This window comes from Strix aluco, chromosome 4 (assembly GCF_031877795.1).
Source record: "Strix aluco isolate bStrAlu1 chromosome 4, bStrAlu1.hap1, whole genome shotgun sequence".
NCBI lineage: Eukaryota > Metazoa > Chordata > Aves > Strigiformes > Strigidae > Strix > Strix aluco.
The window spans coordinates 54,173,028-54,199,232 of record NC_133934.1 but is presented as its reverse complement, the minus strand read 5'-3'; the positions used below and the strand labels follow the sequence as shown (position 1 = coordinate 54,199,232).

General features: G+C 40.4%; 1 protein-coding gene across 2 annotated transcripts in view; it reads left to right on the top strand.

Annotated features, from left to right (window-relative positions):
- UNC5C (unc-5 netrin receptor C) overlaps positions 1 to 26,205 on the top strand; it is a 267,281-nt gene that overhangs the window by 156,342 nt on the left and 84,734 nt on the right. For both annotated transcript variants that reach the window (XM_074823136.1, XM_074823135.1), the window contains exon 2: positions 9,344 to 9,565. In XM_074823136.1, the coding sequence (XP_074679237.1) occupies positions 9,344 to 9,565 (222 nt within the window). The remainder of the gene's footprint in view (positions 1 to 9,343; positions 9,566 to 26,205) is intronic.

Genomic DNA, 26,205 nt, shown 5'->3' with positions numbered 1-26,205 from the left:
GGCCATACAATTGAGCTATTATTTTAGGTATAGGCAACTGTCCTGTATTTTTCTGGGATGGAGTGATCCCACTAACTAGATTAACTGTACACTTCAGATAGCTCATGAAAACAGGATCCATGACATCCCAATAGATCTCAGTTTTATTAATCACGAGATGTTGGATCATCACTCTTTGATGAGGAACATGCTTGCATTGAAAGCGTTGGAAATCTGGAAGCAGAGCTCTGCAGCAGTTTTGATAGTGGGACAAGTAAGGATAAAAATAGCTGGTTTTGCTAGAACCAAAGGATTGACATTTTAGCTCTAACGTATTGATGCAAGGAGCAAGCTTAATTATTAATATGAAACAATATAAAAAGCTAAGAAGGTATTTGCAAAGTATCATATTCAGTTACAGATGCTCTCTCAAGCTAGCAGTATGGGACTCCTTTCATTGTGCCACAGCCATCAACAATATGTTGCACACAGATTTATCTGTATTAAACCAACTTGTGCTCTGTAATATGATTTACCACCGGCCCTAAAATCCATCCACCTATGGCTGATGACTCTAGCCTGAGCTCTGTCACTGTTTCTAGGACATGATAGAACCTTAAGAAATCCTTGTGTGAGAAAAGGTAGGATCAGTTCTTCATTTGTTCATCATATTCGGGATACCACATTTAGACTGTTGACATAGCAGTCAGATCAAGGACCTGAGTCTGAACTTCTAATTCTGAAACTACATACAGAGTTAATTATCCTCAGATTTTTCCTGAATTGTATGCTTTGGAGTATACCCAGGAAACTAGTTTCCAGTATGTGCTGAGAATATATTTTACGTGCTGTAAAATGCATCCTACTGTCTAACCACAAAGGTTAAGTTAGGTCTTGTAGAAAGAGATTTTTCATATTATTATAACAGGCACCTACTTTCATGTTCATGTAAATATGGCAGGCTCTGTCCTGTGTGACAAAGAGTGCCTGAAGGGGACTTGAGAATGAATAGGTTTAACAAAAAGTATTTTAGCCTAAGCCTTGTCCATCTTTAATTAGTTATCAGGGTTAAAGAAGGGGTCAAGAGCCTGGAGCTGCTTCAGGACTAATGTGTCAAAGGAAAGCGAAGCCTAACACTGAAGAGGAAATGATGCTTCTCAGAGGTTTAATAATTTTTTGACCCTGTGTCAACCATTATGACTACTAATGGCAGTTGGGGCAGAAATGTTTCAAATTAGACTTTGCTTTGCAGGTGGTTAGGAGGGGATCCCATGCCGTTGTGCAGACCCATCACAAGCTAGAATGCAAAACAAAAAATGCATTTCAGTTTTACAGGCAGGACACAAAATCTCCAGGTCTGACACTGAAGTTTCTCCGCTGTTCATACGTTGTATTTGTATTGGAGAAAACAGAACTATATAATATGCTGCTAAACTGCTTGAACTCTACCAGCACAACCATGTCTAACAGGAGTCATGTTAATTTTCTAATTAGATTAAATGCCCGGAGCTTCACACTTATGGAATACAGCGTGTGTGCTCAGCAAAGTAACACTTGCATGTTATTCTCTGTGGTTTTGATTCATGACAGTAAGGGAGATAAAGTTTCGTAGACAGTCTGCAACCTACTTTTTTCCTTTTTTTTAAAAGCATGAATATTTTATTAATTTTAAACAAACAGAAAGAGAGAGCAACAGGACAAAGGAGAGCAATCTTCCACAGGATAATAATTACCAAGAAATGTCACTGGTGTCATCTACTGTTTGTACAAACACTTCTGTTTTATTTTCAGCTGCTGTACTTTTGATAGCCGTGGCACAGTAACTGAGCCAACCTTACCCAGCAGCACAACAATAAAGTTACCATCAGAATTAATGAAAGTGTTGCAAAGAGGGATGTGACTGCTGGTACACAGGACAGGGCAGCAAAGAAACAGGGCCTTTGCCTCTTCGCTTGACATTTCACAATGTCAGTACTCATAAGTCAGCCTCACCCCCTGATGATTTGCCTCCATCCTGTTTTATCTATTTATATGGTTAGGCAGCCTCATAATAAATAGCACTTGCAGATTACTGCATTAGATTTCTTATACTGACAACAATTACCATAAATCTTGTTGCCCAAAGAATAGCTTGGTGCTCTTCATATGAAACAGAAAGTATTTTCATTGCCTTGCGTGAGAAATCATGCCATGTTCTAGCATTTTCCTACACCAAGTCCAGTGCTAACAACTACCTGTACAATCTCTTCCATGTTTAGGCAGCAGCTGGTAGTCTGATGGAGTTTGTCTCAGGGCAGTGGTAAAGTTCTGGATACAGAACCTTAAATGTCATGTCTGTGTATATACCCATAATTTTCATCTTGGATTAGCAATGGGTTGTATAAAGAAATCTCTCTCCCTTACAGAGGACTGTTGGAGTTGTTTTGAGGACACATGTTTTGTCTTTAGTTTGCCTCTAATCTGATTAATGATAAAATTGCCATTAGCCTCAAGAGAAGCAGAAACTTTAATTATAATTATGAATTAAACAAACTGGGGGAAGATGCCTTTTTCCCAGACAGTAATATAAAACATGCAAGCTGCTTTATAAAGCTGGTACAGTCAGTGTTTTCCTCATCTAGACATGATTCTCCTTTTCTTTACTTTGATGCAAATCAGATCTGACTCTACTGGAATTAATTGTTAATTACAAGCAGTGCAGTTTACCAGGGTAAGCCAGGCAAAACATATTCCAGGCATTGACCTGAGAGAAGGACATGGTGCTATCAAAGCAGGGGAGACGGAGCACGAGGTAATTGCTGTAGGTAGCATGGTTGCACCATGTCTGCATTGGCGGTGGCTGAATGATAACCGTGTACTCTTTTATCTTCCTCTGCTATTGGCTTTATATCTGACTGTGCAGCATTCATGTGAAATAGGAGCACAGAGAGAAGTGCCCGACAGGAGAGGCCTCCGTTCAGAGCGGTGTTGCCAGTGGGGAGCACCAGGAGCCGCTCATTTGGCTTCTTCGACTGCGACACGTCTATGGTTTTGAACCACAGCTCCCACTCTTAGCAGGTGCCCTGCCTAATGCCAGACCATGCACTGCTGTTGCAAGGGAAAGTATGGTGCTTTCTTATCCGCTTTCAGCTATTCCCAGCTTTCTGAGAAGAGCTAGTCAAGGTAAGATGGGCATAATGAACATGATTACTGTATTAGGCCTTTGGTAGCCTACTTATTTATTTGGGATGTTAACTGTAGTAGGCTTGTCATTGAATAATGGAAACCTCCTTCCTGGACTCTTTAGTTGAGCCAAAGCGCCAGTATTTCAGATGTCTTAGATGCTCATCATCTGGGTTTTCAAAAGGGCTCCAAGTTAGGGCCTGTGGCTGACAATGGATCACGTATTGATTCCCATGCCTCTGTGGAAGTTGCTTTTTGGTAGGGATACAGGACGACAGGAAAGGATGTGTTTGGATTTTGTTTAATATGTGTGTGTTGGGGGGAGACTTTTGCCCAGCAGCCTTCTGATGTATATGTGGCCCCACAGTGGATATGTTTCTTGCTCTCTACGTGCATGCAGAGCTTGGGTTTAAACTCCTGGGGATGTGTTGTTAAGCTGAGATGTGCTAGAATGGTCTTCACCAAGCCATTGCAGGTGCAGGGGAAGTTCATTCCTCTTTGTGGTCTTTATTTATTCTGTTTCTGGACTAAAGTCACCCAAAAAAGATGAACATTGCATGCCCTATTGATTTCTCTATCACTTTTCCCAGACCATGCCTGCAGTCTGCTTTCCCTGACGAAAAGAGCATTTAATTTTGTGGGTGCTCAGTAAATTTGAGTCTGAAATTCCCTTGACCTTGCTCCCATGAGAGTTCAGCAAGGTTCAGCAAGCATCTGGTTTGTAGGCTGCCACAAAAACAAGCCTCGTCTTTAGGCACGTAAAGGCCTGCAGTGAATTCAGCTACAAGCAAGTGGATGCACCCTCCCAAACTGGCCAAATATAATATGTTATAAAATTGTAATTTTCCTGTTCTATTTGGTGAAATCTTCCACTTTTGAGATGCTCACAAATAATGTGTGTTTTATAACAAATAATTGTTTTATTGCATGCCCACCTTGCAACCAGCAATCAGCTGGAGGTAGGGCTGACAGAGGATAAGTGCTGAGAAAGCCACCCTCCTCCTCCTCTTCCCCAGGGCAGGGCAGGAAAATGTGCTTTCTCTTTCAGGGCACGGGCTATACTTTGCTGTGCCCATTCCCTGTCCCTGTGTGGCCTCCAGTGCTGTGGCAGGATTGAGAGGGCCCTCTCACATGGAAACTACTCACTAGAAATTCTTAGGAAAAGTCCTGTTTTCTCCCATTTCTCACTTGGCCTAATTTTGGATTCATAGCTCCATCGGTGTTATGGGGCTAACGGTGGAGGCAGGCTATATAACATACAGGATTTTTTGCTTCCTTGCTTCCCATTTGCTGGCACCATGGTACTGCATGCCCTTCCTAGGAGGACAGAAAACCCTGTGACCAAAGGACTTCCAGCTGAGCAGTTTTCCTTTCCTGAAAATGTGTGCACTGTAATCTAAACCCTTGCCTCCATCCTGATAAACTGGCTTACTGAGCTAACACCTGCTGTTAATTTCACAGTAAACAGTACTTGTTGCTCTAGAAAGCTTTTTAATCATAACATTAAAAAACTGAACAGAAATCCCATCCATACAGTTAACTCCAGCTGCCTTTCTTGCAACGCATGGGGAATGATCTTGCCGAGTGATGGGCATCCAAATGCAAATGGAATTAGCTTTGCAGCCATTCATTTTAAATTGCTCTTGAATCATTCTGAAGTAAATTCCATTTGAGAAGAATTTGCTTCAGGTCTTGCACAAAGAGATAATGGTCCAATATATTATGATCTAAGCAATAATAGTTTAAGTCTCGCAGTTCAGAAATATAGTGAGTTATATGCTGGGTTGATGAGAATTAAAGCTTGATATATAGTAATAAAACTAGTGATCTAGAGATGAATAGATTGGTGTACGGAGCACAATATTTTCCTGCCACAGATTAGAACGGGGATACTAGTCCATAAAAAGGGAAGTATACCATAAAATCTCCTTTTTCACTTGATATGCATGAGGAGCTATAATAGGTACAGTTTTACAAACAAATGCATGAAAAGAATAAAGACCTTTCCTAACATCAAAAGGTTCCTGACTTAGGCAAATATTTGTTTTTACCTTGAAAGAAAATTGAACTAAAATTAAACTAAAATTTCTACGTGTGACAGTCCATGCCAGCTTCTATCAGTGCTGATTTCAGTGGCACTTCACCTGTTCTATAGATTTTGCATTTGGCTCGTCTTTAAAAAAAAAATACAGTTGTCAGATACTACAGAAGGCAAATAAAAGAGCGTATCTGTATTTGGGCCAGCAAGTGAAATAAAAATTCCAAATGAAGTTTATAGATTAAAATGGCTTTTTAAAATTTATTTTCTTAATATGAATGAATTGCATGAGTGAAACCAGTTTAGTGGTACCATTACTCAGGTCTTTTGTCTTGCTAATATAAATCAGTCAATAACAACAGATGGGCTGTACACTTTATTATGTGAAAATAAAGATGAATGTGACATACTGTAGAAGTAAACTTGCTTCTGAAAGTTACTAAGCACAGAAGGGGATTTGTTACAACAGGGGAGAATGATGTGTGCTTCGTATTTGCGTTTGATCATGGTTGTAAGGGGAGCTTGCTGCACATGTCATTGACATAATGATTGGAAATCAAGTATGTGAATTTTTAGTGTTTGTTTCTATCTACACTGCCAGATCACTCCCAAATGGTTTAATTAGCTTTTTTCTTCCAGACAGAAGAAAAAATGTCTAACTACTTAAGAGATTTAAATAAGAGAGTTATAAAGTTTGCTGCTTTGTTGCACCATTGGGAGATGAACATTTTAAATAACCAGTGACAACTGTCAGGAAGATTCAGATCAAAGACTCAGGCAAGATTTATCCCCTCATATAGCGATGGAGCACACAATGAGAGGCAACCCCCATCCAAATTATAGAAACAGGCCCAGCAGGCTGCACGGTCACACAATTATAACAAAGTCGTCCCTGAAAAACCTAAGTCAGAGTTTGGGCTTTGTATGGACAGAGGAATGACCTGTGTTTAACTAGAGCTGGTCAGGGGAAATTTTGATGGCAATGTTTATTGGGTTGTTAGAAACTGTGGCCTTGTGAAAACACAGATTCATGAGATTGCTTCGGTGTTACCAAAAGTTTGTTTTGTAGAGCGCTGCAAAAAATCTCAGCACAGTCAAATATCCTGTATTGATGTTTTCAGAGGTAAATATCTGTGTTGGAGTTTTAAGAATATTTTGTCATATAATTACATTGCCATTATAATCATGCTTGCACGTTGCTGTAAGCATTACAATGAAAGCATAACAGCATATCAGTCTAATTAAAAGAAATGAAATGCAAGACTTGGATTCAAGATGTGTGCTAAGGTTGATAACTCAAAACCCTGTCCCAAATCAGCAGCCAAATCGTCTGACTGTCCTAAGCTGTGCCTCAGCTGTGTCTGTTGTGATGGGGAAGCCATCATGAGGAGATTTAAGGTTCTTCCTCCTCAAAGCATCCTCATCCCCACAGATGAGTACTGCAGCCCCGCACAGGGGAACCATGGCTGCACACCCTGTCTACCTGCAAACCACCATACTGTGACTTCAGTTGGTGGCAGCTGGCGTGCCTGGGCAGGAGGGGAGGGGTGGTTTTCCTCCCCGCAGCAGCCGATCCCATCTCTTTGGGGAATGCAGGGACCACCAAGTGACTTTTCGCTGAAATTCACACAGGCTGATAAAGCCGCCTGTTACCTTTCAGGAGTGAATAGTAGGAGCGAGGGGCCCTGAATGCTAATGGAGGCAGGACTAGCTTTGCGGTGTGATTGGGGTTTTTTCTGCCAAACACAGGAAAACCCAGTCGTGGTCATATTCTGGATTCTCGTCTTAAGAATCTGTTCTATAAAAAAAATAACTCCAATGTTGCTACTAATAGCAACAGTACGAGGGCAGGGATTGAATGAACATACTCCAGTTTAAAAAGAAAAAAAACCCCGTCTTTCTTAGCTACTTAAATTTATTCTAACTTTGCAGATTTTAAATGCCAGTTTCTGGGGACAAGGCAGCCTCTGCGCACTCTGTTTGTGTGACAGTTTGTGAATGGTTTCCATCTATATCCCTAACATTTAAAAGCGTTCAGATGCCTCTCAATAGCAATGAGAAGGAGTGTGGAAAAATAAAGCTGGGCTTTATTATTACTTAAGAAGAGTAAGGTGGAATTATAGCAAGAAGCCAGTAAGAAAACTGACTTCTACCTGACTGCAGGATGTCAGGCTGGTGGAGAGAAGCAGCTATTGCCACAATCAAAGCATGAGACTAGGTTGTCATGTACTGGGCAGTACTGTAAATTCACTTTAACATAAAAATAATATTTAAACTTTAGAAGCAGTTACCTTCAGGAGGTAAAGCCACAGTCCACACACATTCTCCAGGCTGACTAAAGAATTAATTTTAAAAACCCACCTTCTTTCTTTTCTGCAGATTGCTGATCCTTCTTTTCAGACTTTCTAGTTACATCTTTGATAAGATGCAGTTAATTGGTCAGGCAGCGTAAGTATTGTCTTTGATAATGTGCAGAAATCTAGTGGTGAAAATAAATACATTTGTTTTCCAGTCACCAAAAATTAGTGAAGCAATACTTGTTTAATTATAAAACATATGTGTGCTTTGTTAGTTTCCATCTGTCTGCTTGCTGATTTGCAATTAAATGACCAGAAGAAAAAGATACGTCCTGTGGCAATTCAGGGGAAATGATTCATCTCTAATGTTTCTGTGTTGTGGATGTCTATGGAGCAGCATGTGCGAGAGGGAGACGGAGGGAGTGGGGAAGACGGGGAGATACAGATAGAAGGGGATGAGGAATGCTGAAAAACCTCTTGCTTCGGTTCACACATGTTTTGTAGTCATGAAACCAAATGTGGATTTCCATTAACTCATGGTAACTCATCTTTCTCTTTGGAAAAAAATGGGGAGCAGAATGGAGCAATTTTCATGCCCCTTGTAATTCTGGACACAGCCTGCACAGGCATGTCTCAGGTACAGGGAGGCAGCCATCTGACATTTCATCTTCATGAAGACTGGCAGGGAGAAGATAGCCAGCCTTCCACAGTATTTTTAGTTTGATGTTCTGTGGTGTTTTATTGATCATCAGCAGCGTCTGTCACTGTGTATAACGATAACTGCTTCAGAGGCAGAAAGGGGGAGATTGAATAAGGCCTTCAGGACTGTCAGCTTGCTGCTGGTGGATCTGTCAGTAGTTGGTGCCCCCCCACCCCTTTGCCCCTGGAAGCCTCTTGGATGTTCTTGTGCACTGATGGCGGGTGGGGAGGTGGATGAGAAGAGGGTTATTCTCTGCTGAATTGGTGCTTTCTGATGTGGAAGACAGAGGGGTTGTAAAGGGGGATTTGGGAAGAGGGAGGAAGAGAGAAAGGGAAGTATGTCTGTTAGGTGGTTTCAGTGTTGCCTCCTGTGCATTGGATTCTTTTCCTCCTTCTCCAGACTTCTTACATTTACTTCATTCATAACCAGCAGCACCAGAGAGGTGCAGAGGTTCCTTACATCAATAGCATGCATCCGTGTTGGCCCAAAATGTCATCTTCTCACAGCTTCTCTGCCCCATGTCCCAGCTCCCGATTCCTCTCTATAGTGAGGACTGCACAGACCAGTGTACAACAAATGAAGTAAATAAAGCATAGCTTGGCACCTTCATTAGCAGTCTTAGCAAGAGAGTCACAATATGAACAAAGAGGCACAGACTGAACTTGGATTTAGTCTTTTGCCCTTAGAGCAGATTTCAAATTGCTCATCTGAAACGAAAGGCGCTATTTCCTATTTGTATCAGCCTCAGCCAATACTAGCTATGTGCATGCACTTGATTAAACAGTGCGATAAGTCACTATTGAAAAGTGTGACCTTGAAGCCTCCAAAAGTTTCTATTATTTCTTTTTACGGTTTTGCAGGCAACTCTCCCAAGCGCTAACATAATGTTTTATTGCTAGTATTGCTGGTGATGATAACAAAGGACCGTTCCCAGACATGTGAGTGTGCACATCCCTGTCACATCACATAGAGGAAAGAGAGCTCAGGATGTAAAGAACAATTTATTCTAGTCTGAAAACAGCAGCGCATTTAAGCCTTGGTCTAGGAATGCTCCTAAGATAACATTTTCTTAGAATAGTATGCTCTTTTTGAAATTTTCAGAAAGTGGTTGTGTTTGCCAGCTGAATTTTGGTTGTTTCATTTGTCCTTTCTTTCTCTTCTCGACAGATGATGATTTTTTTCATGAACTTCCAGAAACTTTTCCATCTGATCCTCCAGAGCCATTGCCCCACTTCCTCATCGAACCCGAAGAGGCTTACATTGTGAAGAACAAGCCTGTGAATCTGTACTGCAAAGCAAGCCCAGCTACGCAGATCTATTTTAAGTGCAACAGCGAATGGGTTCATCAGAAGGACCATGTGGTGGATGAGAGAGTAGATGAAACCTCTGGTGAGTTTGTGTTATGTCATGGAGGAATGAGAATTAAAAAGCATTAATATCAAGCCCACCATTGTAATCTAGCAGGTATTTCATATGGCAGCTACTTTTCTTTACTCTTGTTACAGCTGTGAATTTTGTAGATGGCATTACTGAACATTAGCTGCCACAGCACAGAAGTGATGTCTGCATCCAGGTCAATTAGTAAAACATGATTGTATAGCACCCTACCCGAGTTTGAAACAAAAAAAAGCAGCAGAACTGTGCACAAGCAAAATGGAATTGCTTTCTCAGCCAGGTCTACTCCCTGTTCACTTCTCCAGTGTCACAAATTCCCAGTGGTTGCACTGTATCGTAGTCACAGACCAAGAACCACATACTCCCCAAAGTGCCGAAAAACAATTGGGTTGTTCCTAGAATGATGTTTTCTTGGGGAGATTTGAGAAAAAAGGGAGAAATTTAATCAGCTTGCAGCAAGAAAGAAGGAGAAAGCACACCTGGGCACAGTTTAGAGCAGTCTATTGATCCAGAACAAGCACCTGGCTGTTACTCCATTACACTTTCTGCCTGTTCCATGGAGCCTGTGTGAAGGAGAACTACAGTAGGTTAGCGAGAAAAGGGAAGAAAAAAAAAAAAAAACCACACATGCGCCTCATCCGTCCTGAGACAATACCAGAAATCCCACTGACATTCATGGAAGAAAAATACAACCCTCATAGTACCAAAAAAAAAAAAAAAAGAAACAAAAGGTTTAAAAACTTGAGTAGTAAACCAGCATAAATCAAAGATATGATTGTTCCCATTTGGGAAGACTGGTAATCAATAGAGTTTGAGTCACATGCAGGGAGAGAAGCGGGGACTTACTGCTGTTTTGATAGGTCTGAGAAATAACTGGATACCAAGCAAGAAGGTACCTTTCATTTGGGAATTACACCACCACTTGGTCTAATTACTTAGAAAAATAACTCCACCAGATGTCTTGGAAGTCTCTTGTGAACTGGGTTTTATTTGTTTCAGCTCATTTATTTGCACAGAGATCAAAAGCATAAGCTTTTAACAGTACTGTGGTGCTCTCAGCTTGAAAAAGAGAAGGTGGGTGTAGGAAGAAAGGCAGTAGAGAAAATCTGTATTAAACTTTGGGCCTGTTTATTTTTTCGTAACAATTGGCTTTTCCAAAAACCTGACTGCAGCAGAAAAACTAAAAAACCAAATTATTGTTACTTAATACATCTTCAATTTTCTTCATCCATGGGAGTCCACTGGAATGAAGAAGGACAAGCAAGAGGTCAGCTATCACTGTGTTAATTTTTTAAGCTTTTATTAGCATCAGCTTGCAGAAACATGAAAATGTTTGGCTTCAGGTGTTTCAGGTGTTTTCACAACAAGTGAAAAATTTATTCTTTTTTCTCAAAAATCTCATTATAGAAAAACTTCATGATGTGGTAAAGCAGATTGAATTCTGCAAATGTTGAAGGCCAGTCTTGAAAAGAGATGCATCTGAATATATTACAGGACAAAAGTTTTGCATAACAAACAGCAGCAATTATATGCAAATGAAGCCCATATCCAATTAGAGATTAACATAATCTACTGGAGTTTTGGGGGGGAGGAGGGTGTCAAAAGCTGTGCACATCACATTATTAGCACAAGAATCACAAACCCAGTCACACTAATAGCTTGTTAAAATGAAACTGTCATCAGAACCTAAATTTGTCAGTCAACCTGGTTGTTGCCAAAAAGTTGGTTAATGCATGTCAGGGTTGCAGTGTTTGTGCACCTTCCTGTAAGTAGACTGAGAATCTAGGGCTCATAGCACATAGTTAATTTAGGAATGGGTAAACAATGTATTTAAAGTAATGGTAAAATAATATCTTCTTCAAAGCCATGGAAGTTCAGGAAAATATATCCCCTGCAGATGGAGCTGGAGAAAAAGTTGCAGGAGACAGTGACTGTGAGGATTCATTCTGGTGCCCGAAGAAGGAGCTATCGGCTTGGCAGCTTGCACCAGTCAGGCTGGCATAGCCCTTTGACTCTACCGCTTCTGAGTCTGTTTTGGATTCTTTTGCTATTTTTGGCTAGCTAGTGCAGCAGTTGTAACCTAGGGCACAGCAGTAGTGACTGAGCTGCTCAGGGGGTGGCGTAAGGACAGCAGCCCAAGCTTACACTGCTGCTGGCTTCCAGCTTGCAGTTAGAGAGGCTGGAGAAACTGTCCACAAATCAGGGTAGGTCTAGACTTTGCGTGGGTAATCCAGGGCTCAAAGGGGTCTTGGTTACACAGTGTTTCTACTGGGTCAGTTGTGTAATCCTAGCAACTAAAAACTGGGTGCATTCTTGTTTCCTGATATTTTACCATTCTTAAGGTCTGTTCTGCCTAAATACAAAGAAGAGCAGCATGGTGAGGCAGTCTCCTGCTGCCGTTTTTGAACCAGGGTTTCTCTTTCAGTTCTTTAGGTAAAAAAGCAAAGCAAAGGAAAACGAAACAGACAACAAAATATATGAGAGGAAAAAAGTAAAGGTCACCTGTGCTTTCTTTTCTAAAGGACGGGTAATCAGGAAGAAAGGAGTAAAATACAGGTGTGATGCTAGCGGTACATCATCTTGGGATTGTAAATGATGCATGAAAGAGAGAAATAGGTTTTGATTTGCAAAAGATTATGTGTTCATGGACTTTGAGCCTGTGCCCAGGAATGAAATCTATGTAGAGATGATCAACTCTTCTTATAAGGCAAATTTGTTTCCGTCATTGATAAAACCAGAGACAACAGCACAGCAATACCAGTGGCACAAGAGGTGGAATGAGAATGCAGCTGAGCTCTCATTGAAGTGAGCTGCTGGATGGAAATGTTGAATATCGTAAGAAGGTTAATTTTTAAGAGAGGAAACTAAATATTTATATCTTTTTCCTATGTATATATTTTTTTCTTTGTAACAGAAAAGGTACAAATTAAGAGTTATATGCACTTTGCACTGTGGGATATTTTTAAACAGTAGGTAAAGCAGTGCTGTAAAGAACATGCACAGGGACTCTGTGGGAGTTGTTGCCTTCTGGTTGGAAAGGATGAGAACAGTAATAGTGACAGGGTGTTCTAGTACCACTTTATTTAATTAAATTAGCCTGAAGAGAGAGCCTTACAAAAAAAAATATCCAGTGATCGAGTTTGAGAAGCCAGAAGCTTTACATAAAAGATATTACATTCTGTTTTTTAATCCTCAGACTCACTGGAATTTTTCTTTTTTATGGAAAAGGCTAAGCATTTTCATAAAGAAGTCAAATGGGTGCTTTGAAAATCTTTAGTGCACATCTTTGACTCTTTCATTTCCTATGTACATGAAATACAAGGCAGGGCATGGTCTTTTTTATGTTTTTACTGGAATATTTTCCCATTAATGTGGAAAATATATGTGAAGAATAAGAACACTGCTTTTAAAAAACAAAGATGAAAGTTGTTTTGAGGGAACACATTTGATTTTATGGCTGACTGTCATAAAAGATAACAGCAATGAAAGTAAAAGGAACCCTGCAGAACTGATGCTTTTGGGGGCAAGAAAATTCCATTGTCACAGGGCAGGAAGCTCAGTAGCATCGATAATTGTTCGAGCGATTTGTGCACATTTTCCAAATTACTGTACCTCTGAAAATGACTATGGCAGAAGATTTTATTTTACATGTGTGCTTTTTATGGAGAAATATTTTCAGACACACAAGCACACCAATTCTGCAGTGGTGGAAGAGTTGCGGATATATAGAAAATCAGCATCCTGCACCCCTTTAATTTTTCCAGAGAGATTAAATGCTGCTAAATCAAACCCCATATCCCAGTGATGTACGACAGAGAAAAATCAGAACTACAGGGACTTTGGTTTTGTCTTTTCAATTTGGATATGCATTGTAATACCTTCTCCATGTCTATTAAGGCAAAATGATCTATAAAACCCCTCTTGCCCTCTGCAATGCCAGTGACATGTTCGTCTCTCTCCTTCAAGCAAGGAGAAAACAACATTTGGGACTCTTCTAAGTGCTAATTAAATAGACATATTGGGCTATTCAGCCGGCATTATTGTTTGCCTACACTTTCTGCCTTCTTTTGCTGAGATGCTAGGGAGAGGAGGGCTCAGGGAGTTTGCTGATCACCTCCTCCATGTTCCCAAATAGCAGCAAGACAGAATAAGGACTCTTGAGCCTGGCCTGAGGCTCCAGCTAATGCAAAATGAATGGGTTTATCTGTGCAATCTCAGAGGAAGGGCATGGTGAGGGAGGATCTGTTAAGGAGCAGGTGAAGTTGCTGATCCTTTTTCCCATGTCCTGGCTTCAGAAGCAGGCTCTCAGAAGACCTAATGTCCCCCAGGAGCATCCCTGATGCCACCCAGCCTTCAGCAAGGAGGATGGAATGCTCCAAGGACTTTCCCTTCATATGCCCCTTCAACTCTCTGTTCCCCACAAAACAACTAAAACAATAAAGTCAGCAACTGTATCGGAATAAGATTTTTGTCTGATGAGGAGGGTTTATTGAATGACACTGAGGTGGATGAATATGCTTGTCTTTTCAGACATGAATCTTAGACTTCTTTGTTTCAGTTTCTTTACATAGCCACCACTGTGATTCCTGTGGTTACCTCCTACCATTACCTTTCCACGTTCATACAGTATTTTTTGATGATTTGCAGATTTGGTGAAAGGAGATTGGGCTTTTGACATAGGATCAGCATTGATCTGGTGAATAGGAGGTTGTGACTTTAGCAGTGGGTTTGGCCACCTCTCAAGGGAGTAGGTACCCAGCTAGCTAAGTCTTTAATAGATCACCCTCTGGACAGAAAGATCAAATACTGATGTCTGCCTTTTTGCCTCTGAAACAGCTCTTACAAGATTTTGTGGCCAAGACAGCAGTGGGAAAACCTCCACAGCAACTGTCTGCTCTTCTGGCACCATGTATAGAGGCAGGAAAACCACTTCCAGCACACAATGCTTTGTTGCTTTATCTTACTCTCTGTGTGTACATCTCATGAGAGCTGTTTATTTTGGTGTTTGTGACACCACATTTTAGAAGGGTGCATTGCCCTAATGACAAAAGTCACGTCAACTTGTTTGAACATTGTTTAAGCTGGGATTTTTGATTGTACAGCAAAGATCATCATACAGCCTCTCATTTTGAGAAGTTGTGCTCATTTGTCTTACTATTTTTTATAAATAATCTATTGTTTCTAAGTATAGCACTTCTTTGAATAGCAGTGTTGAAGAACTTAATCTGGGAGCCCAAACAGAAAATTCAAGTGCCCCCTACCCCCAGGTAAGCACAGCTCAGGGAGAGGCATATGGAGGGGTAGTGTTTTACTTGTTTTCTCTAACTCACAGATCCTCCTTTCCTTATTGCTGTTTTCCCTCTCTGCACATCTTCCTTCCTTAATCTCTTTTTTGCTTCTTGACCTTCTGTAGCCTCCAAATTCTCTGTATTATTTTTCAAGAGGCCAAAAGATAAGGAAAAAAGCTATTTTTCTGAACAAATGTGGCCAGTATCCCTATTAACTTCACTAAGGAGATGACAAGTGATGCTAAATGCTGCAGTTATACTTAGCCTGCAATATTTTGACTCTCTGGGGTAGAATACCTTGGGGTTATGTTAGTAAGGGTAGCCACATATCATAAATAAGGATTGCTTTCATTCCACTGTTGTCAGAAGTGATTTTATTTTCCATTTATCATTGGATCAAATCCATTACAAACATCAAGTACCCTGATTCAAAATAATTATTTCTCAGCAACATGTTGCCAATTTTTAGCTCTGCTTCTTCAACACTGCACTAATCCAACTCATTTCAAGGAAATTTAGAAACATATCTGTGTATCTCTTTCCAAATGCTTCTATTAATAGTTTTGAGATGTGGGTTAGAATTGATACTACAGTCCATTTTCTTTAGGAATTCAAAGTCTCTCCCCTCTTTGGAAGGATGCTGTAAGTGAAACACATTTATATGTATGGCCTGAAAGACTGCAGCTGGTGCAGAAAGGAGCAGACAACTATATCTCTGAAGAACTGGAATTCTCCAAGTAAATACAGGCTGTTTACTTACATAAAAGTTTATGAACAAACCCACACTTTTTTCCTATTTGAGATTTGGGTTGCAGCCATTTTTTATGTCACTTCAGCCATCTTATGTCTACTTATCACTGCCCATGGCCTGACAGACAGCTCTTCCAAGGAGGAGTAGCCCTATGCCCATCACCACTGCAAGAGATGTTTTATCTTCTCACAGTTTGAGTCTTCAAAATCAACTGCTGGGAACGTGGTCCCCAGCACACCCAGATCAAGGGAGTACCCGACAACAAAGCTGCTGCAGACATTTTTTGCAAGCAGGCAAAGTTTCCACTTTTATCTTGAGGAATTGGTATATTTTGGTAGAAAAAAAGCTGGTTTGGAAGCTTCAGAAGACAGACATTCACAGAGAGTCAAAGAATCACCATTTTCTAGGATATAAATTCAAAATGGTGATTATTTTTGTTGAATTTAGTGGAGAAATCGCTGAGATCAGTCCTGACCTAAAGAATGGAAATAATCTTTTTATATACAGAATAAGAAATGGGGCCAGATACTTGCTTCCAGAGGAAAATCTGCTTATAGGCAATACATAACCACCCCCCAAACCCAGGGAGATTATCTTTTTGTATAGAAGCGTGCAAAAGACTCTGTGGTTTTTGAGTTTAGACTCTACTGAGTATAATATTCACTTATAATACATATATTAACATATCAGTAATTTCTTATTTAATCAAACTGTTGTATGTGGGGTTTTGTCTCTGTAAGTCTTTGTGGAAGGCTGCTTCTAGCTCTTAGACCACAACACCTTCTTTACATGTTTACAGCCATTGTCACCTACCTGTCCTTCTGCTAATGCTGTCCTTTCCAGCAGCTCTTTGCCCTGCCACCTTTACAGACAGCAGCCATGGGCCTCATGAACCCTCTCCCCTCATGCTGCTCAACTGGCTGAGGTTGGCTCTTCCAGCCTTGGCACTTGCTCTATCCTTCAGGGTATTCAGGGATGCTAACACGGCAGCCCAGAGGGAGCTACTCTTCCTGCAAGTTAATTCTGCTCACGCTCTTCCTCTGAGTAATGGAGGACGCATGGGAAAGGTCATTTGCCTATTCCAAATTTTCTGTGGATTCACCATGTATCTCTGTGCAAATCACTCAACGTCCCTGTTATTTACCTCTGCAAAGTGCTTTGGGACCAAAAGATAAAAGCTTCGGGATATTTATTCATTTCCTATTGCAGCATTAACTTCCTATCTGCAGCTGTTTGCCTAATTGTCCTGAAGTTTTCCTGTGGGCTTCCAGAAAAACAAATCTGAGACAGGAATTAAAGTTATTTAAAATAATAATAAGAGGAATATGGATGCTCAGTGCATTCATCTGAAGCATTTGAAGATACGCCTCTGAATATTTCCAGCCTACACCTTATCTCCCTCCAAGTTTTTCCTTCATTAAACCCTTTGTTACACACTTGTAATCTCAATTCCCCAAAAGACATCTTCAGACATCAGTCCACCCACCACAGCTTCAGACTAGCCATGACTTTGCACAGCAATGCTTCCTTTTTCCATCCATGTCCCCTGGCTCCTTTGGAGCTGAACGCCTTTTGTGTGGGATCTGGAGCCCCTGTGGTGAGGGCGGTCTGGTGCCTGAAAGGCTAATAAGTATCAACTTGGTTTGGAAGTGGGTCCCAAAGGTTCTCCATCCTGCATCCGCTTGCCTAAATGGAAAACAGAAAAGAAGAGCAGAGCCAAGGTCTTGTGTGCTGTAAAACAAAAGTGCTGCAGTCAGTAGCACCCCGGCTGTGCAAGGGCAGGAACACTTGCATCCTGTAAATGTAGTTTTTTTCAGTTAATTAAATATGAGAATGAGTAGGATTAATAGGTCTGTAGTGTCTTTTCAAAAATCCCTGAAAATATTAATGGAAATGGAAGGTCAAAATTATACCTTACTTTTTCTTCAATGAGAACAAGAACAAGTTATAGTCTGATGCAGTTGCTGGAAATGTGGTGTAACACTGTTTAGAAACATCGGGATCTTGATGACTGTGCCAGACATTTAAGTTTGTCTTGAGTCCCTTGATGTTTGTGTAAGCTTGTATCTCAGTTACTTGAGTAGTATCTTCTACTTTTTCCTCTATTAGCTCATTAGACAGTGAAGAATAATTCCTATTGCTTAAAACTACATTGGAGAAATCCTTTTTTTTTTTTTTTAAAAAAAAGCCATTTGTATGGAACAACAATTGCACATAGATCAGATTTTTAGTGAGGCTTTTTTCACTATGTGGGTAGGGTACCAAATCATCACTAATGTGTAAGGGAAAGAGAGGTGGCTGTCACATGCAGCTCTGACCCATGCAAGCTCTAATTTTGTGCTGCCTTTGCAGGTTCACCAGCTGTACTCATTTTGTCATTCCCATGCATTCCTGATTCATACATAAAATGAGCAGTGTGATATGGTAGGTAGCAGCAGGACTGCCGTTCACCTGCAAGGTTATGAACAGCTCCTTCTCATCAGGTTTTGATGGGATGCATTTCACAATTCCTCATAACTTCTCATCTCTCTTCATATTTTGATTGTGAGAGCAGAAAGGGAGTCTTTTGTCAGACTCTTCTGTGTCTCTTCTTCCCCTTGAATACTGATCTTTAGGCCCTTGCAGCCTCTTCTATTATTTGCTCCCAGGTTTTGATTTTAGAGAGGATCTCGGCTGGTTGATTGCTGCTTTTGGCTTCCCAGTGACTTGTATAATGATGTTTCTGTAATGAGTGCTGACATTGCACCTGGGTTGGTTGCCGTGGCCTCTGCTGAAGAGGAGGAAGGATTGCCAGGCCTGAAGAATAATGATGCCTAGAAGTGGATCAGGCTTGCTTTGGGGCTTAGTTTTAATCCTTTTGTTCTTGAACTACGGTGGAAACCAGTATTGGAATTCAGTCAGAGTGGGTACGCAGACACACAAAAAAAAGGGACAACCAGAATTACAGGGATACTATTGACGGCATTTTCTTACATAATGAAAAAGGTCTTTTTTCATGTCAAAGTCGCACAGATCTGTAGAGCAACTTGCTTGCATCTCTGGTGCCTCGCTGTAGCTGATGAGGATCATGGGCTGTGCTGTATCCAGAAACATGTACATGCCAAATGACTTCATGACCACCAGGCTGCCTTTTCACATGCCTTCCTGCAATGATTCTTTTATTTGCTGCAAACTGAGAAAAATCTCCTGGCTTTCAGGAGCTGTTGTTTTGACTGCTGCCCTGGCACAGCCCTGAAAACGTGCTGGATGGGGGAGCAGACAGTAAATTCCCAGAGCTTCGTCTCTGGAGAAAGTCACTTCACTTGGCAGTGCACTGGACAAAGCTACTTTGAAAGCAGCTGCTTGCCTTTTAATTTTTCTCTTTTTAATTGTTTTTCAATACCTAAGTCGACTGTGAAATGCCATCCCTAGCATGCACAACAGCAAAAAACGGTGAGGCTTTTACACTTCTCCCCCAACCTGCTGTTCCTGCACAACGTGAACTAAAAAGTAGGAAAACAACTGCTGAGGAAGGCTCCCGAGTGACCCCTTGTGTCACGTTGCGACTGTCCCTGTTCCCACAATAGCTGCACTAGCCACTGAACTGTGTCATCGCATTAAGTTCACAGAAGTAAGGCATTTTCACATTGTCTCTGCTTCTCAAAACCACGCAGAGTGGGTGTGGTACATAAGTACATGTGCAGATACATATTTTATATATATACACACACGTATATGTCACTAAGTCAATAAGATAAACAACTTGGTGTACATTTTTATATAAAAATTTACACATAAACCCATTTATTGTTCATTTCCCTGCCCCTCCCCCCTGCTATGCAAAAGGCATGTAAACACACTGTTCAAAATTCAGATGCTCTCGGTTGGCTTCCCAGATGTTTGAAGTTCAATAGATTTTTTTTTTTTTTCATAATTTCCTCAGCTTCTTCTAGTGAAGTGCTAAACAACCATTATTCCTTTTTGCCTGCACATTGAGATTCATCTGTAGACTCTAAACTGCCTCAAAAGTGCTTCAATTTTGCATGAGCACTAAGCTGGGGACTGGGAAGCATTACCCACTGCTGAAGGCCCAGATCATTAGAAAGAGCATGTAAATCCTCTGAACCAGAAATAAAAAGTGCACAGATTTTCTTTGTGAAGTCTCAACTGCAGCTTTAAGTAAAACATGAACCATTGGCACGTTTTTTTCCTGGCACTTGAAAAAAAATAAAACCAACATCTTTTCTCAGCTGCACGTGCCTCAATCAAAAGAAGGGAAGACTGGGCTTTGACCCAAAAGTTGGAGCTGCTAAGAGCTTATACTCATGCTTTCCTATGCAGATGACCTCTCTTCTTCCTGCTCCCTGTAAGTAGCACCAGCCTGGCAGAGAATTGCTCAGGTACTGCTGCTCTGGGTTGCTTAGTGTTGGGATGTTTTGGGTCAAGATGCTTCAACTTGTGTTTCTGCTCCTACACCTCAGCCTATGTGAGTTCAGAAATTATAATGCACATGGTTGAATGTAAATATATGTTTGTATTGAGGTTTTCTTTGGAGTCCTGCTACACTGGAGCATGATTATTACTTTTGTACCAGGAAAAAGGAAAAAAGAAAGCGTCAACAATAGGCACATTGTTACATGCAGAAGAGAACAGTGCATTTTGGAGAAATTTGTGCATATTAGCAAAAAAAATGCCATCAACCAGAAAATAGCCTCCATTAAAAAAAAGGGGGGGGAGGTGTTTTTCCTTTGTCTCTGAAGTATTTGTAGGCTGAGAACAAGCAATCCAGTGCTGTTCTAAGTTATTATATGGCAGCAATGAGCTGCCAAGGTTGGCTGAGGGAGGAGATAGCAGAGGGGCTCTTTTACCTTCTCCAACGGTACAAGCCCATGGTGCTGTACTGCCCACTTCCACCATGCTGGCAGGGTCCAGGGCACACGGTTTTGAAATCTTCCATGCATCTTATACAACTTGGTCCTTCAGATGTTAATAGGAAAAGAATAAAAAGGCCTTGTTTTCACTAAAAGAAAATAAAACCCAAACGCAATGTGTGTTCTTTAATTCCAGTTCAAAGTAAAATCCCGTGAAGATAGCCCTCTGTAATTTTTGTGTAAGTCAGATAAAAGATAGTAGGGAAGCTGGGATTTTAGCTTAACTCACTACTGTTAGCTGGTAATTAGATACCATAGCTAACAGATGCAAACCAATGCAAACTTGACATTGGTTTTTAAAGCAAAATTGTCTTTATTAGACTGTTGCTTTCATCTGTATTAATTTGAGTTAAGACTATCTGTTGCCTAGAGAGAAAGTGATGAAGAGAGCAAAAATAGCTGGAAGTCGTTAATTTAAATATTTAAACTAATATCTGTGGAAAACTGTGATTTTTATGCAGTCATTTCATATCAGCAGCCAGCCACAATTTATGGAAAAGCAGTATTGAGGCAAAAACAGGTGCATGCAATCACAGCATGAAGGATTACTGGGTGTTGAAGCTGTTTGCTCTTTTAAACTATCTCTAGATATCTATCTGTCTATCTATCTTTTGTTAAGATTACAGATACTCTATGTAGAAAATAAGCTATAGGCAAAGTGTGCCATTATGCAATCATCTCTGTCCCATTAGGATGCACAAAGTACATTTTTCTCAGCAAGAACTTTAATATTTGAAGCCATTCTTCTTGTGCATAGCCTATTTATTCATTTTTTAAACACCAAATTCCACAGCTTAAGTACTCTGATATATTTGAGCAGAGTAACTCTCTGACTGCGAGGGATCCATCTCTGCAAGAGGATAAATAAATTTCTATTCTGACACAGCACTGATTTTATTTTTACTTTGTAAAAAGGTTATTTCCCCAAGTGATCAGCCTTCTGCTACATAGGCAGGTTGTTCATAGTACCTGTGATGAGCGATTAAATAAATTGGACAGGTCATTCTGGACTATCAGTAAGTAAAAAGATCATCATTCTTGGCTTTGGGCACTTAAGTTTTGCCATCAGAGAGTAATCTTATGACAAAGAACTGCATAAGAAAGCGGTCTGTTTACCTTTTATTGTCTGTTTGCAGTCATACCACTTTGGTGTATGGTCTTGGCCACTTTCATGAAGGAAAAAACATGGTGCTGCTTTAAGGATTTTTGGATGAAGCTTTGTATGAAATGTAAGACAGATGGGGACTATGTGAACTGAAAATGCTTTCATCCTTTTTGCCAAATACTGTGGAGATAATCCAGCCTCTCCCCAAACTATTGCAAAACTCTGATTTTCTTTTTTGGTATCAGGATTCTCCTGCCACCTTCATCTTGCATTAAGAAGTGTGTGTACTTATGTAATTCAAATCTGTCCTGACTGAGCAACATTCATAAAGTATTCCTTCACATCCCTCTCCTACTCCTAATAGCTAGAAGAAGGAACTATGAGTCAGAAAGCATGGACTGTTTCAGACTGGCACTGATTTATTTTAAGACTGAGCAAACCACGGCATTTTTCTGTATGTCTAGGGTGAGGATCTGAATGGGGATGCACCGTGAAGTTACAGGCCATATAGTTTGATTCTATAGCAGCATGTGTTGCATGGACATGCAGAGGAATCCCCCTACCCCAGAGCTGTTTTGCTGCTGACTCCCCAAAGCTTCTTCTGTCCCTGCCCTCTGTGTCCCCACCGCACAGTAGGAAGGGAGATTTGGGGGTGCATGCAGTTGGGGGAATCTGTGCCTGTCTAGGGACAGGGGAGCCAACAGCACTGAACGTCAGATTTGGGAGGGTGCTCTGAGTAACGATTTTAAGAAATTGAACTTGTAGACTTTCGTGCAAGTTACCTGCATGAAAAGGGGCTGTATTGCCATACTTATTTATAGTGGCTGTGATACACCTGCAATCTATATGCATGTATTACAGTAATGTCTTTTTCCAGACCAGTAGGTCATAAAGTCCCATCTCCTTGAGAAATGTGTTCTATGGTGTATATGATTACTAATTAATGAAATACCTTTTGGGCAAATGAAAGCACAAAAGCACAGAAATTGTTTGAACTTCTACTTACAGAGGAAATAAACAAATTATCCATGCCATTTCTTGGAGTTTGTAAGTGCAGTTTAGTCTTGCAACTAAATAGCTCCTGTTTAGTGTTGTGCCAGATGGTCAAACACAGGCCAATATAATACTTCCACAAAAATTTCTCTATCAAAGTCCTGGGGAATATTTTCACACATGTGGAGTATTAATATCAAATGCTGAACATTTATGGCAGCCAAAATACATCAAAATAATTTCTTGGCAGAATGATGCCCAGTGAGGTGTAGATACTAACTCTGTGACGTAGACTGACCCCAGGTTGGATAATTACATTTGATTGATAATAATCGTTTGTTTTCAGATGTTTACAGTAATAATTTATTGTCTTGCATAGTCATACACAGTTGCAGAACCTTATAAGACATTATTGTTTCCCTCTAGAAAGAAGTGAGTCTGATTGGCAAATCTGCTTCTGTTAAAATCATTGGGAAATTTGCCAATTACTTTGGCGGGTGCAATATGGAACCCATGAGTTATTACCGCAGTTACTAATAATCTAACATAATATCATACAGTTACATTACATTTGCATACATTAAAAAAGATAACATTTCTGCCTCTGAAGACCAGATAATCTACCTCACAGTTTGTATAGCCAGCTAAGTGAAGTGCTTGGGGACCGTGTCAATGAAGTGTGACTTTGCTTGACTGTGTTTCTAGGATACAGCTTATAATAAAAGACCATGTATATAAGGCACAATTCCCTCTTCAGACTTTCTTTTGCTCCAGGAGGGGTGGTAGTTTTATTTTGATACATACTATCAGCCGGTGCCTCTCCTCGGTGCACACATTGCCAGTAGGCAGACTGAGCAAGGCTCCCTCCACCCTCTGCCTCTCTCCGCCCATGAATCCCTCATTAACGTGCAAATACAGAAATAAGTAAAGTTCTGGTTCCTTCCTACTCCTTTTCAGAGCCCAAGTTGTATTAGTCCCAGAGATATATTTATTTTATTGAAATGAATAATTGTATATGCTGTGCTACTAAATATGCAAAAATATTTAATTCATGGGACTGGGACATAATTGCAGACTGATTATGCCAAACGCCCTGAGCCTTCTTGTAAGTTATCCTCTGTCCTCAACTGGTCAGAAAACTGTTAGGGGCAAAAGGATGTCTTAGACTGGTTTATTTAGTCTCCTAACAGCTATAGGATTTTGGGCCTCTCTTTAGGGAAATTCCGCCAATGTAATGTCTTTTTCTGGTGCCAGGTTTAGGTAAGTGTGTTAAATCTGACTGATCTGGGTGTATAAACAGCCCCAGCCTTGAGCAACCTCTGTGACATCTTTTATAACCCAGCAGACCCAGATCTGTATACTCAGGACCCAGAGAGGACAGCAAATATTTTTGCTTTTGTTTTTTCCTCAGATTTTTTTTCTTCCTTGTGCTCAAGTTGTAAAACTTCTTGCATTGCTGCTCTCTTGGGAATGATGCAGTTATTCATCAAGATCAGAAAAGAAATGCCTATACAGAAAGAGCCCAGCAACCTGGGGATGCATTTTTAAGGATCTGTGATTTTTTTCAGTGAACAATCTTAAGATACAATTACCATTTATTTTTGAGAATTGCTTTAAATTACTTTGATTTTCTGCATTTTCATTTTAAAGCTCCTCTCTTTACAATCTTCTTGTTGCCAAAAGTAAGAGTGATAATTAGACCAAATATCTTCACATATCTGTCTTCATACCCAAGATCCAGATGGGCTGCAAGGGGCTACAGAAACAGTTCTCACTTTGTTGAATGCAGATTAAATTTGGACAGTACAAGCAAATGCTTTTCCTTGTCATATTCTAGTTATTCATCACAGGGAGTGTACGAGTTAGAAATACTATATAGATGCTCTTTATGGATTTATATGCATTAGAAGGGACCTGTCAAGCATTCTAGCTGCCCACATTTCTGTTATCTCCCTTCAGCTGTGTTTGTTAGTGCATTGCTTTAAATGAGGAAGATCCTGACTTCTTGTGGATTGTGCCACCATCTACGTGATTATATTAATTCTGGAAATGTGCAGTTTACTCAATGTAAGAAAACATTTATGCTGCATATCTTCACCTGCTGTATAGCTTAGCCATATGAGGAACTAGACTGAAGAATTCAATATATTTCTAATAAAGAAGGTAAGGTAGAGGAGATGATACTCTCTGTGAGAGGGCAACGTTTTGTTACTATGACAAAGTAAAATTGGCCAATACCGAGTAGGTTATATGATGCATAAATTACTGCTAATCTCTTAATCTGTCTTGTCCTAAATATATTTAGGCAAAATATAGGGACTCCTTTTAAAGTGACTTCTATTTTTGCACTCAGAGGTTGTGCACTCACCTATAATCAAACAATTTGATAAAGAGTTGCCTGAACTACAGGCACAGCATGTCACGTTGTCTGGAAATATTGAGACATGGGTTGTTTGGCTTTTTTTTTAATTTTATGACTCCAGCTACTGTTCTTTGATGTAGAAGCAGAAGCAGCTTCAACAGGGGTAAGATGAAGATCTCTCTTTGAAGTCATCATAGCAGGGTTGTCCTGCACTTGGTGCCCAGGTGAAATGGATAAGCAATACACTCCTGAATGAAAGCAGACTGTACCAGCTCCTCTGAAATCTGATGTAGAGCAGTATGTCAGCTGGTAACAAGGCAGTTGCTATTTGAGGTATCTCAGCAAATTGCATTTTTTGTAATCTAGCCTAGAAAGGGATTTTCTGTTAGGGGTTACATTGAGGTGTGTTAGCAGAAGGAATAGAATTGTGAGTTGGTACAAGAAGGAAAACGCAGCCCTTGGCGCTTGCCCCAGAGTCCGAGGCTGGGTGCATTTCAGCTGGTGAGATGTTTCTTCTAGATTGATGTAGCTGTTTGTGCAATGAGGTGCCAGTGAGTGACACTGGGAAGGAGTGACTGAATCAGCTTCAAGTTCTGGCCATGGATCCTTACATCCCAGATGATCTCATGCTATCACAAACTGGCTTGATACATTTTGAACTCTAGGAAAAAGAGTTTACCTTAGAGACAAAGACGCAGTGATATTTTTTTGCTTGTAAGCAGAAAGAGGCAGCATCTATTTGGTATGTAAAGAAGGTGTGCATCTCTTTGGTCATGGTGCAACAATTGATATGACTCAAAGATCAAAGGCCAATTTACTTTGAATAACCTGAAACCTATCAGTATGTCATGGCTGTCCCAAAAGACATTAGCTGGAGTACGTTGGTATTTTGAATTAGAAAGCATCTCAGTAAGTCAGAGATAAAAAGTTCTGCTGGTGCATTCAGCGAGAGCTATTTGTCACATGGTTTTGTATCATCAACAGACTATCAGAAAATGGCATTTGAGTCCTGAATGTTAAGACTGTTTCATAATCATTATTAACCAGTACTGTCATTATGAGCCTGCTTGCTTTAGCCCTCAGGTAACAAAGTTCACTGCTCCATCAAACTCTGTCATAATCAGCCTTATTATAAAAACATAATATTGTAACCCTCAAAGGCTCCCTGGACTAGTGCTATAAAAACTGAGAATGAACTGAAGTAATCTTTAGGCTAGCAGCAATT